We start from the raw sequence: 13860 nt of genomic DNA, 5'->3' as shown, positions 1-13860 counted from the left end.
AAGTGTGACTGCTGTATACTGGCTTTGATGGAGGCAGGGAGACAGAAAGTGTGACTGCTGTATGCTGGCTTTGACGGAGGTAGAGATACAGATAGTGTGACTGCCGTATGCTGGTTTTAACCGAGACAGAGAGACAGAAAGTGTGACAGCTGTATACTGGCTTTGACGGAGACATAGAGACAGATAGTATGACTTCTGTATGCTGGCTTTGACGGAGACATAGAGACAGATAGTGTGACTGCTGTATGCTGGCTTTGACTGAGGCAGAGAGACAGAAAGTGTGACTGCTGTATACTGGCTTTGATGGAGGCAGGGAGACAGAAAGTGTGACTGCTGTATGCTGGCTTTGACGGAGGTAGAGATACAGATAGTGTGACTGCCGTATGCTGGTTTTAACCGAGACAGAGAGACAGAAAGTGTGACAGCTGTATACTGGCTTTGACGGAGACATAGAGACAGATAGTATGACTTCTGTATGCTGGCTTTGACGGAGACATAGAGACAGATAGTGTGACTGCTGTATGCTGGCTTTGACGGAGGTAGAGAGACAGAAAGTGTGAATGCTGTATGCTGGCTTTGACGATGGTAGAGATACAGATAGTGTGAATGCTGTATGCTGGCTTTGACCGAGGCAGAGAGACAGCAAGTGTGACTGCTGTATACATGTATACTGGCTTTTATGGAGACATAGAGACAGACAGTGTGACTGCTGTATGCTGGCTTTGCTGAGGCAGTGAGACAGATAGTGTGACTGCTGTATGCTGGCTTTGACCGAGGCAGAGAGACAGATAGTGTGACTGCTGTATGCTGGCTTAGACAGAGGCAGGGAGACATATAGTGTGACTGCTGTATGTTGGTTTTGATGGAAAAAGAGAGACAGATAGTGTGACTGCTGAATGTTGGCTTTGATGGAGGAAGAGAGACAGATAGTGCGACCGCTGCAGGGTTCGACAAATCCACTCGCCTGCTCGTAATTACGAGTAGTAATCGGCTCCGGACGAGTGAATATTCAGGCAGCGCTCGTCCTGCAGGGTAGTGGCATTTTTGGCCGAAAAGATCTAAATTTCAAGTTTTAACACATCTTTACCAAACAAAACGTCTAATCGGCGATTTAAAATTAACCGGATGTTAATTTCTCCCCACTGCGATCAAATAAGTCCTGTTCCCGTTAGGCGTTGATACCGGTATTTTCCATGAATGTATCTTTTACAGTACGGTATAAAGTCTTTTAATTCTGCTAAAAAATTCGTCTAAATTCATCACTTCTTTAGATTTAAAGAGTGGCTATTTGCAAGTTTTAATGGACAAAAATGACAAAGAGAAAACTGCCATTTGTACACACAAAGGCTTGTTTGAGTTTAACAAAATGCCTTTTGGACTCTCCAATGCTCCTAAAGTGTAATCATAATGATTGTGACAATGAGGACAAAATGAAAAACAAACAAGTGAAAAGTGTGTTAAAACAGTTAATAAGCTTTATTGAAGCTCGTGAGTTAACAGTTCCATATAAAAACCAATAGAAAGTGACAATAAAACATATTAGTTATGATTTATTGTAGTTTTTGAATAAATTGCAGGGCAATTACATATTTCAGCAGGGCAAGTGAAAATTCTTAGCTACTCGCCCTGTAGGGCAAGTTGCTGAAAACAATTTTGTCAACCCCTGTGCTGAATGTTGGCTTAGACCAAGACAGAGAGACAGAAAGTGTGACTGCTGTATGCTGGCTTTGAAGGAGGCAGAGACAGACAGTGTGACAGCTGTATGCTGGCTTTGACAGAGACATAGAGACAGAAAGTGTGACTGCTGTATGCTGGCTTTGACAGAGGCAAAGAGACAGAAAGTGTGACTGCTGTATGCTGGTATTGATGGAGGCAGGGAGACAGAAAGTGTGACTTCTGTATGCTAGCTTTGACCGAGGCAGAGAGGCAGATAGTGTGACTGCTGTATGCTGGCTTTGACAGAGGCAGGGAGACAGATAGCTTGACTGTTGTATGCTGGTTTTGACCGAGGCAGAGAGACAGATAGTGTAACTGCTGTATGCTGGCTTTGACCGAGGCAGAGAGACAGATAGTGTGACTGCTGTATGCTGGCTTTGACGGAGGCAGAGAGACAGATAGTGTGACTGCTGTATGCTGGCTTTGACCCAGGAAGAGAGACAGAAAGTGTGACTGCTGTATGCTGGCTTTGACGGAGGAAGAGAGACACATAGTTTGACTGCTGTATGCTGGTTTTGACAGAGGAAGAGAGATAGATAGTGTGACTGCTGTATGCTTGCTTTGACAGAGGTAGAGATACAGATAGTGTGACTGCTGTATGCTGGCTTTGACGGAGGAAGAGAGACACATAGTGTGACTGCTTTATGCTGGTTTTGACCGAGGCCGAGAGACAGATAGTGTGACTGCTGTATGCTGGCTTTGAAAGAGGTAGAGATACAGATAGTGTGACTGCTGTATGCTGGCTTTAACGGGGCAGAGAGACAGATAGTGCGACTGCTGTATGCTGGCTTTGACCGAGGCCAAGAGACAGATAGTGTGACTGCTGTATGCTGGCTTTGAAAGTGGTAGAGATACAGATAGTGTGACTGCTGCATGCTGGTTTTGACGGAGGCAAAGAGACAGATAGTGTGACTTCTGTATGCTGGCTTTGATGGAGGCAGAGAGACAGATAGTGTGACTGCTGTATGCTGGCTTTGACCGAGGTAGAGAGACAGATAGTGTGATTGCTGTATGCTGCTTTTGACGGAGGTAGAGATACAGATAGTGTGACTGCTGTATGCTGGCTTTGACGGAGGCAGGAAGACAGATAGTGTGACTGCTGTATGCTGGCGTTGACAGAGGCCGAGAGACAGATAGTGTGACTGCTGTATGCTGGCTTTGAAAGAGGTAGAGCTACAGATAGTGTGACTGCTGTATGCTAGTGTGACTGCTGTATGCTGGCTTTGACCGAGGCAGAGAGACAGATAGTGTGACTGCTGTATGCTGGCTTTGACCGAGGTAGAGAGACAGATTGTGTGACTTCTGTATGCTGGCTTTGACCGCGGCAGAGATACAGATAGTGCGACTGCTGTATGCTGGTTTGAAAGAGGTAGAGATACAGATAGTGTGACTGCTGTATGCTGGCTTTGATGGAGGCAGGGAGACAGATAGTGTGACTGCTGTATGCTGCTTTTGACAGAGGTAGAGATACAGATAGTGTGACTTCTGTATGCTGGCTTTGACGGAGTCAGGAAGACAGATAGTGTGACTGCTGTATGCTGGTTTTGATGGAGGAAGAGAGACAGAAAGTGTGACTGCTGTATGCTGGCTTTGATGGAGGAAGAGAGACAGATAGTGCGACCGCTGCAGGGTTCGACAAATCCACTCGCCTGCTCGTAATTACGAGTAGTAATCGGCTCCGGACGAGTGAATATTCAGGCAGCGCTCGTCCTGCAGGGTAGTGGCATTTCTGGCCGAAAAGATCTAAATTTCAAGTTTTAACACATCTTTACCAAACAAAACGTCTAATCGGCGATTTAAAATTAACCGGATGTTAATTTCTCCCCACTGCGATCAAATAAGTCCTGTTCCCGTTACGCATTGATACCGGTATTTTCCATGAATGTATCTTTTACAGTACGGTATAAAGTCTTTTAATTCTGCTAAAAAATTCGTCTAAATTCATCACTTCTTTAGATTGAAAGAGTGGCTATTTGCAAGTTTTAATGGACAAAAATGACAAAGAGAAAACTGCCATTTGTACACACAGAGGCTTGTTTGAGTTTAACAAAATGCCTTTTGGACTCTCCAATGCTCCTAAAGTGTAATCATAATGATTGTGACAATGAGGACAAAATGAAAAACAAACAAGTGAAAAGTGTGTTAAAACAGTTTATAAGCTTTATTGAAGCTCGTGAGTTAACAGTTCCATATAAAAACCAATAGAAAGTGACAATAAAACATATTAGTTATGATTTATTGTAGTTTTTGAATAAATTGCAGGGCAATTACATATTTCAGCAGGGCAAGTGAAAATTCTTAGCTACTCGCCCTGTAGGGCAAGTTGCTGAAAACAATTTTGTCAACCCCTGTGCTGAATGTTGGCTTAGACCAAGACAGAGAGACAGAAAGTGTGACTGCTGTATGCTGGCTTTGAAGGAGGCAGAGACAGACAGTGTGACAGCTGTATGCTGGCTTTGACAGAGACATAGAGACAGAAAGTGTGACTGCTGTATGCTGGCTTTGACAGAGGCAAAGTGACAGAAAGTGTGACTGCTGTATGCTGGTATTGATGGAGGCAGGGAGACAGATAGTGTGACTTCTGTATGCTAGCTTTGACCGAGGCAGAGAGGCAGATAGTGTGACTGCTGTATGCTGGCTTTGACAGAGGCAGGGAGACAGATAGCTTGACTGTTGTATGCTGGTTTTGACCGAGGCAGAGAGACAGATAGTGTAACTGCTGTATGCTGGCTTTGACCGAGGCAGAGAGACAGATAGTGTGACTGCTGTATGCTGGCTTTGACAGAGGCAGAGAGACAGATAGTGAGACTGCTGTATGCTGGCTTTGACCGAGGAAGAGAGACAGAAAGTGTGACTGCTGTATGCTGGCTTTGACGGAGGAAGAGAGACACATAGTTTGACTGCTGTATGCTGGTTTTGACAGAGGAAGAGAGATAGATAGTGTGACTGCTGTATGCTGGCTTTGACAGAGGTAGAGATACAGATAGTGTGACTGCTGTATGCTGGCTTTGACGGAGGAAGAGAGACACATAATGTGACTGCTTTATGCTGGTTTTGACCGAGGCCGAGAGACAGATAGTGTGACTGCTGTATGCTGGCTTTGAAAGAGGTAGAGATACAGATAGTGTGACTGCTGTATGCTGGCTTTAACGGGGCAGAGAGACAGATAGTGTGACTGCTGTATGCTGGCTTTGACCGAGGCCGAGAGACAGATAGTGTGACTGCTGTATGCTGGCTTTGAAAGTGGTAGAGATACAGATAGTGTGACTGCTGCATGCTGGTTTTGACGGAGGCAAAGAGACAGATAGTGTGACTTCTGTATGCTGGCTTTGATGGAGGCAGAGAGACAGATAGTGTGACTGCTGTATGCTGGCTTTGACCGAGGTAGAGAGACAGATAGTGTGATTGCTGTATGCTGCTTTTGACGGAGGTAGAGATACACATAGTGTGACTGCTGTATGCTGGCTTTGACGGAGGCAGGAAGACAGATAGTGTGACTGCTGTATGCTGGCGTTGACAGAGGCCGAGAGACAGATAGTGTGACTGCTGTATGCTGGCTTTGAAAGAGGTAGAGCTACAGATAGTGTGACTGCTGTATGCTAGTGTGACTGCTGTATGCTGGCTTTGACCGAGGCAGAGAGACAGATAGTGTGACTGCTGTATGCTGGCTTTGACCGAGGTAGAGAGACAGATTGTGTGACTTCTGTATGCTGGCTTTGACCGCGGCAGAGATACAGATAGTGCGACTGCTGTATGCTGGTTTGAAAGAGGTAGAGATACAGATAGTGTGACTGCTGTATGCTGGCTTTGATGGAGGCAGGGAGACAGATAGTGTGACTGCTGTATGCTGCTTTTGACAGAGGTAGAGATACAGATAGTGTGACTTCTGTATGCTGGCTTTGACGGAGTCAGGAAGACAGATAGTGTGACTGCTGTATGCTGGTTTTGATGGAGGAAGAGAGACAGAAAGTGTGACTGCTGTATGCTGGCTTTGATGGAGGAAGAGAGATAGATAGTGTGACTGCTGTATGCTGGTTTTGACGAAGGAAGAGAGACAGATAGTGTGACTGCATACTGGCTTTGACGGAGGCAGGGAAACAGATGGTGTAACTGCTGTATGCTGGCTTTAACAGAGGCAGAGAGACAGAAAGTGTGACTGCTGTATGCTGGCCTTGACGGAGGCAGAGAGACAGATAGTGTGACTGCTGTATGCTGGCTTTGACAGAGGCAAAGAGACAGATAGTGTGACTGCTGTATGCTGGTTTTGACAGAGGCAGAGAGACAGAAAGTGTGACTGCTGTATGCTGCATTTGACGGAGGCAGGGAGACAGATGGTGTAACTGCTGTATGCTGGCTTTGACCAAGGCAGAGAGACAGATAGTGTGACTGCTGTATGCTGGCTTTGATAGAGGCAGAGAGACAGATAGTGTGACTGCTGTATGCTGGCTTAGACGGAGGCAGGGAGACAGATATTGTGACTGCTGTATGCTGGCTTTGACGGAGGCAGGGAGACATATAGTGTGAATGCTGTATGCTGGCTTTGACGGAGGCAGAGAGACAGTGTGACTGCTGTATGCTGTCTTTGACAGAGGCAGGGAGACAGATAGTGCGACTGCTGTATGCTGGCTTTGACAGAGGCAGAGAGACAGATAGTGTGACTGCTGTATGCTGGCTTTAACGGAGGCAGGGAGACAGATGGTGTGACTGCTGTATGCAGGCTTTGATGGAGGCAGGGAGACAGATAGTGTGACTGCTGTATGCTGGCTTTGACTGAGGCAGAGAGACAGATAGTGTGACTGCTGTATGCTGGCTTTGACCGAGTCAGAGGACCCAGAAAGTGTGACTGCTGTATGCTGGCTTTGACCGTTGCAGAGAGACAGATAGTGTGACTGCTGTATGCTGGTGTTGATGTAGGCAGACAGACAGATAGTGTGACTACTGTATGCTGGCTTTGATGGAGGCAGGGAAACAGATAGTGTGACTGCTGTATGCTGGTGTTGCTGTAAGCAGACAGACAGATAGTGTGACTTCTGTATGCTGGCTTTGACAGAGGCAGGGAGACAGATAGTGTGACTGCTGTATGCTGGCTTTGACAGAGGCAGAGAGACAGAAAGTGTGAATGCTGTATGCTGGCTTTAACGGAGGCAGGAAGACAGATGGTGTGACTGCTGTATGCTGGTGTTGATGTAGGCAGACAGACAGATAGTGTGACTGCTGTATGCTGGTGTTGATGTAGGCAGACAGACAGATAGTGTGACTGCTGTATGCTGGCTTAGACAGAGGCAGGGAGACGGATAGTGTGACTGCTGTATGCTGGTTTTGACAGAGGCAGAGAGACAGAAAGTGTGAATGCTGTATGCTGGCTTTAACGGAGGCAGGGAGACATATGGTGTGACTGCTGTATGCAGGCTTTGACCGAGGCAGAGAGACAAATAGTGTGACTGCTGTATGCTGGCCTTGACCGAGGCAGAGAGACAGATAATGTGACTGCTGTTTGCTGGCTTTGAAAGAGGTAGAGAGACAGATAGTGTGACTGCTGTATGCTGGCTTAGAAGGAGGCAGGGAGGCATATAGTGTGACTGCTGTATGCTGGCTTAGACGGAGGCAGGGAGACAGATAGTGCTGTATGCTGGTTTTGACAGAGGTAGAGATACAGATAGTGTGACTGCTGTATGGTGGTTTTGACAGAGGCAGAGAGACAGATAGTGTGACTGCTGTATGCTGGCTTTGACCGAGGCAGAGATACAGATAGTGTGACTGCTGTATGCTGGGTTAGAAAGAGGTAGACAGACAGATAGTGTGACTGCTGTATGCTGGCTTAGACGGAGGTAGAGAGACAGATAGTGTGACTGATGTATGCTGGCTTTGACCGAGGCAGAGAGACAGATAGTGTGACTGCTGTATGCTGGGTTTGAAAGAGGTAGACAGACAGATAGTGTGACTGCTGTATACTGGCTTAGACAGAGGCAGAGTGACATATAGTGTGACTGCTGTATGCTGGTTTTGACAGAGGCAGGGAGACAGAATGATAGTGTGACTGCTGTATGCTGGTTTTGACAGAGGCAGAGAGACAGATAGTGTGACTGTTGTATGCTGGCTTTGACAGAGGTAGGGAGACAGATAGTGTGACTGCTGTATGCTGGCTTTGACCGAGGCAGAGAGACAGATAGTGTGAATGCTGTATGCTGGCTTTGACCGAGGCAGAGAGACAGATAGTGTGACTGCTGTATGCTGGTTTTGACAATGGCAGAGAGACAGATAGTGTGATTGCTGTATGCTGGCTTTGACAGAGGCAGGGAGACAGATAGTGTGACTGCTGTATGCTGGTTTTGACAGAGAGACAGATAGTGTGACTGCTGTATGCTGGTTTTGACCAAGGCAGAGAGACAGAAAGTGTGACTGCTGTATGCTGGTGTTGACAGAGGCAGAGAGACAGATAGAGTGACTGCCGTACGCTGTCTTTTTCAAAGCGGAGCAAATCAACATAAACAACATTGATAGAAACTGACCAAAAATTGTTAATGAAATCATTTATAAACAAGAGATGTGTTTGTCAGAAATACAATGCCCCCTACAGCGCTGCTTTGAAATAATTTTTTGTTTATTAAATCCCTTTAAAATATTTGACTTCCCTTGTGAAATTGACCTGTACCTGCCAAATGAAATAAAATAGAAATTATCTCCCTTTAAAGCTTGTTACTTCCCTTGTTGTTTTTTTATTACCTTTTACCTTGAAGGATGACCTTGACCTTTCACAAATCAAAATGGGCAGCTCCATGATGTACACATGCATTCCAAATATCAAGTTGCTATCTTCAATATTGCAAATGTTATGGCCAATGTTAAAGCGTTTGGATGGACGGACAGACAGACGGACGGACAGACAGTTCAACTGCTATTTGCCACCCTACCGGGGGCATAAAAATGTTCAGATGCAATTACAATGTGAACAGAATATCTACAAGTGTAGATGATCTAGTATATCATGGAGTTAATGTCATCATTAATTTCTTGGAGTCAACTTCATTAAGGAATCTAAACAAAATGCTGACAAGTAAACATTTTCTGGAGGTTTTAAAAATGGTGAACATCACTTGCTGATTAATATTGCATGGGTATGCGGTTAAAATTTGTTGTAAACAAGCAAATGCGTTGAATTGATATCCCCCGCAAATATGCTTCTGGACATTCATACCAAATTTCAATGAAATCCGCCAAAGCACTTCTAAGATATGGCTCTGGACACACAAACAAGCATTTTTTCAACATACAAAGGGCCATAACTATGTTATTAACAGATGGTGTAAAATGCCATTTGACATGCATCATCCTCTTATCCATATATAAACTCATACCAAGTTTCAATGAAATCCGCCAAAGCATGTCCAAGAAATGGCTCCGGGCAGATGGACTGACGGACTAAAAGATGGACGGACTATGCCAAAATAATATCCCTCCGCCTATGGCGGGGTATAATAAGTCAAAATAATGTACCTTGTACCAATCTGGATCAACACAGAAATTCAAATTAACTGATTAATTTTTTTACATGTCAATTATGAAGCATAACTATGATTTTGTGATAAGGTTCATTACACTGCTAAATCTTTTTCAAAATCAAACTGAAAATCAAGCAATAATCTTAGTATCTGCCCACCTGGCATCAGTAATTTGAGATCTGATCCGTTCCTTCATTGCCTGGCCATTTGCTTTCTTCTCCAGCTCAACCAGCTCTTCTATGGTTGCTTTATAGCCTGAAGACAGAAGAATTCAGTATATGCACCCCATTACTAACATAAACAGGTTGATTTCATAGTTACATAGGGCTAGATTTTATTTATATTTAAGAAAGATCAGTACAGCGATCAACAAAACTAACATAGAAAAAACACTATGTTTGCTACAAATGCTCCAGAATTAATGTGAGGTAGGAATAGATTAGGAGATTAAGAATATTAAGAGATTTTTAATACTAATAAAACAAGACTTGGAAGCTCACCAAGTCCAAACTCTAAGATTGACCTTGAACTTTGACGTAATTTCTTTTCTAACGTACTTTGATTTAATATAGCATATAAGCTATGTTTATTGTTAAACATGTTGCAATTTTTATGCACATTCTTCAATTTTTAAAATTAAAACAACGTTATGGCTAAATTGGGTGATTTACTGCTGAAAATACGAATCATGCATGCTGCATGCTGCATTTTTCATTTTTATTTCAAAAAAACAAATGGTAAATCTGTCTATTTCTTGGTATTTTTGCTGTATATAGTTTATCATTAAAAACTAAGTTCAAAATGTTACTAAAATGAAACTATTTTGAATTTTATGACACTTTGTTTTTATCCAACCCAATTTCTACTTTGCTGCATGAAACCACTTACATTTCATGATGTCGCTCTTCCAAAGATAACAAGATATAACAAGAGCACAGCCTTGCGGGTGCAGACCGCTCATCTATTTTTCTTTTTAAAGGTGAAGGGAACTTCAATAAAAAAAGATGGATGGGTGGGGTGGAGAGGGGTGTATAGTGTGGGGGTGTGGTCATTTATGACATTACCTTCCAAAAATAAGAAAAAATAAATAATGCAAAAACAAATTAATGAATTTTTTTTTTTGGGGGGGGGGGGGGATTCTTGGGTGGGATAATTGGACGGTCTTTCAAAAATAAAATAATAAAAATAAATATTTTTGTTTTTTTAACCATTTAAAAAAAAAAACAAAAAAACATTGGGGGGGGGGGGGGTTGGTTGGGTGTGGTCGGGGGGGAGTGGTGGGTATAGTGTGGTCATTTATAAATAGATCTTTAGAAAAAAAATGAAAAAAAAATAAAAAATTTGGGGGGGGGGGGGGCATGGGGGATGGTTTGGGTGAAGTCTATTGTCAGGGGTGTGATTGAGGCAAAGTCAGAGGGGAGGAAAATTCTGTCGACTAATTTTGACTACGCGAATGGCGCGCATAACGCAATGACAAACCTGAAAAGACATTAAAATAAACAGCTTCTTGAACTTCATAACAATATTTCTTTATAAAAAACTGTTAAACTTCACATTTAACATACTGAGGATGCAAAGTAAACAGTTAAGTAAGTATTATTTGTGATCAATAGCAGCAGTTTTTCAATGTATTGAATTACAGTTAATGGACTAAATATAAACAAACACACTTGAGTGTTCTTCTTGTGTTAATGATGTATTAACTGAGTTAAATTAATATATTTAATTTGTTTACCTTTCAATATCTTACATTTCACATCTTCACTCAGTTCAACGCTATTTCAGTTAACTGAACAGCGTGACAAACATAATAAAGCAGAATATGCATATGAATCTGATTATACACAGACCCAATCAAATCATGTTTGTCTATTTCCATGTTCGAACGATATTCTTCTAAATTGTTTTACTTCGGGAGTAGACTGAACTCCAATTTGCAAACACTGGTTTCCGTGACACAAATTCAGTGGGTACATTTCTTAACAAAATATGTGTTGCTTGCATCTAAAACGTATTCTTTATTTTTATAAACACATTTCATTATTCCTATCAGACTAGGTGATGTCCGTCGTTTATTCGATTGCTATTTGTCATTTCAATAATCTTAATTTTCTCTTCACAACGGCGCCATTTGCAAACAAATCAGCTGAGCACATTTTAAAAAACGATTTTAATTGGAAGATTGGGAAACGACAGCCAATTATATCGCTCGTTTTAAAAATGCTTAGGCAGAATCTACCAGTGTAAAATGCAGAGAGATTTCGCAGGCCGCAGATATTTCGGACCGCTTATGAAATACGTCCGCGGAATCGGTTGTAGCCCCTCTCCCCCACATTTTTTTAAACGAATTTACGCGAATCTCAGAAGTGACCTCCGGGACAAACCGATCCGCGGAAATCCGCAGATCCGTGGAAAAATCACACCCCTGATTGTAGTATGTCATGTATGAGTTGTTTTGTCAAAGTATCAATCAAAGCTGATCATAAATAACGAAGTCATGGCATTTTTTGCAAAATTTAATTATTTGACCTTGAGAGTCAAGGTCATTCAAAGGTCAAGGTAAAATTCAACTTGCCAGGTACAGTATCCTCATGATAGCATGAAAGTATTTGAAGTTTAAAATCAATAGCCTTGATACTTTAGAAGTAAAGTGGATGAAAACACAAAATTTAACCATATATTCAAAGTTACTAAGTCAAAAAATGGCCATAATTCCTTCAAAATGAGAACCAGATTTATGCAACTTGTTCCGTACACCCCAATTTTCTAAGTATAAAGGGGCCATAATTCTGTCAAAATGCCAGTCAGAGTTACATAACTTTGCCTGCACAGTCCCCTTATGATAGTAAGTAAGTGTCGCAAGTATGAAAGCAATAGCTTTGATACTTTAGGAATAAAGTGGACCTAAACACAAAACTTAACCAAATTTTCAATTTTCTAAGTATAAAAGGGCACATAATTCTGTCAAAATGCACGCCAGAGTTATCTAACTTTGCCTGCCCAGTCCCCTCATGATAGTAAGTAAGTGTACCAAGTAAGAATGCAATAGCTTTGATGCTTAATTAGAAAAGTGGACCTAAACACAAAACTTAACCAAATTTTCAATTTTCTAAGTATAAAAAGGGCACATAATTCTGTCAAAATACACGCCAGAGTTATCTAACTTTGCCTGCCCAGACCCCTCATGATAGTAAGTAAGTGTTCCAAGTTTGAATGCAATAGCTTTGATACTTTATGAGAAAAGTGGACCTAAACACAAAACTTAACCGGCCGCCGACGCCAAGGTGATGACAATAGCTCATAATTTTGTTTCAAAAAATGAGTTAAAAATAAATGTCTGTAAAAGAATACTTATTTCATCTTGTTTAAACTTTAAACACCTTTACTGCATCTGTACACACCAACTGCATGCCCATATTAGGAAATCTGGATGAATTATGGAATTTTCATATACCCCAGGTGTCAAAAAAACTGGACAAAAGCCCAGCATGGGGGTGGTTTTGAAAAAATCAGTATATTTTTTTAAAGAGCATGGGGAGCCTACCTAAAAGTTTGCATGTAGTTCAGTGAAATGATGATGATTAAGAAAATAATACATTTGATTATATTTGGAAAGATGCCCATTATGGGTGCGCTACCTTAAGGTAGGAAGATTGTCCTTACATTGACACTTATATTGGTTTATATTTTTGCTGGTTTACATTCCTGTTATTTCAGAATCCATTAATATATGGCAAACTTTTGGCTGAGAAAAGATGGCATGTTATTTTATGTAAAAATTTGATATTTGTGTGACATTGGGAACCAGGTGTTAAAATTAACTAAACTTGCTATCCAATGGTGAGCATTTATGCCAACCAATACGATATATTAATTTTCACAAGTAATCATGTTTATATTATACATTGTTATTAAAATGAAGCATGGAATTGAACATGTGTTACATACTATGTGACTTTTTCATGATTAAATGTCACTGCCAATAAGGTATCATATTACTTTCAGGTTATATCATATGATCTGTCTGTGATATTATATGACTTGCATATGATATAATGTTTTGTATGTAATATTATTTGTTTTGCTTGTGATCATATGTGTTTTGCTTGAGTATGTATGTCATGCATATGGTATTAGTTGTCTTGATTGAGATATTAAATCTTGATTGAGATATTGTCTTTGATGTAATATTATATGTATTGTATGTGAAAATGTATGTCTTGATTGTGATATAATATGGACTGCATATGAAATAATTATGTAATAAAATATCAAAGGCAAGCCATATAGTATGATTTCCTGTGATTTAAAATACCTGCTACTGATATTTAATGACTCGTATGTAATATGTAACATCATAGAGAACAGCATGACCAATACCAGTACAGACATCACCATGAAAGGTGAGAAGCAACAAGAAGTTACCAGCTTCAAGCACTTGAGCGCAAGCCTGTCCAAGGAAGGTACCAGAACCGCTGAGGTCCGAATAAGAATTGCCATGGTGACCGCAGCCCTGGCCAGACAGAGCAGGTTGTGGACAAGCAGTTCCATCAGCTTCCCTAAATAGTAAAGACTCGACAAGTCCCTGGTAGTCTCAACCCTACTCTATGGCTGCGAGACCTGGACGCTTCACGTAGACACAAAT

At 41.7% G+C, this 13860-nt stretch overlaps 1 protein-coding gene across 4 annotated transcripts in view; it reads right to left on the bottom strand.

Moving 5' to 3' along the window:
• The window catches only part of LOC127865193 (transducin beta-like protein 2), a 78693-nt gene that overhangs the window by 6811 nt on the left and 58022 nt on the right, over positions 1-13860 (bottom strand). For 3 of the 4 annotated variants that reach the window (XM_052405173.1, XM_052405172.1, XM_052405170.1), the window contains one exon: positions 9374-9470. In XM_052405173.1, the coding sequence (XP_052261133.1) occupies positions 9374-9470 (97 nt within the window). Of the gene's footprint in view, positions 1-3365; positions 3460-9373; positions 9471-13860 lie in introns of all 4 variants that reach the window. The other variant, XM_052405171.1, reaches the window with a different exon arrangement.

This window comes from Dreissena polymorpha, chromosome 1 (genome assembly GCF_020536995.1).
Source record: "Dreissena polymorpha isolate Duluth1 chromosome 1, UMN_Dpol_1.0, whole genome shotgun sequence".
NCBI classification, from domain to species: domain Eukaryota; kingdom Metazoa; phylum Mollusca; class Bivalvia; order Myida; family Dreissenidae; genus Dreissena; species Dreissena polymorpha.
This window is presented reverse-complemented; position numbering and strand designations above follow the sequence as displayed.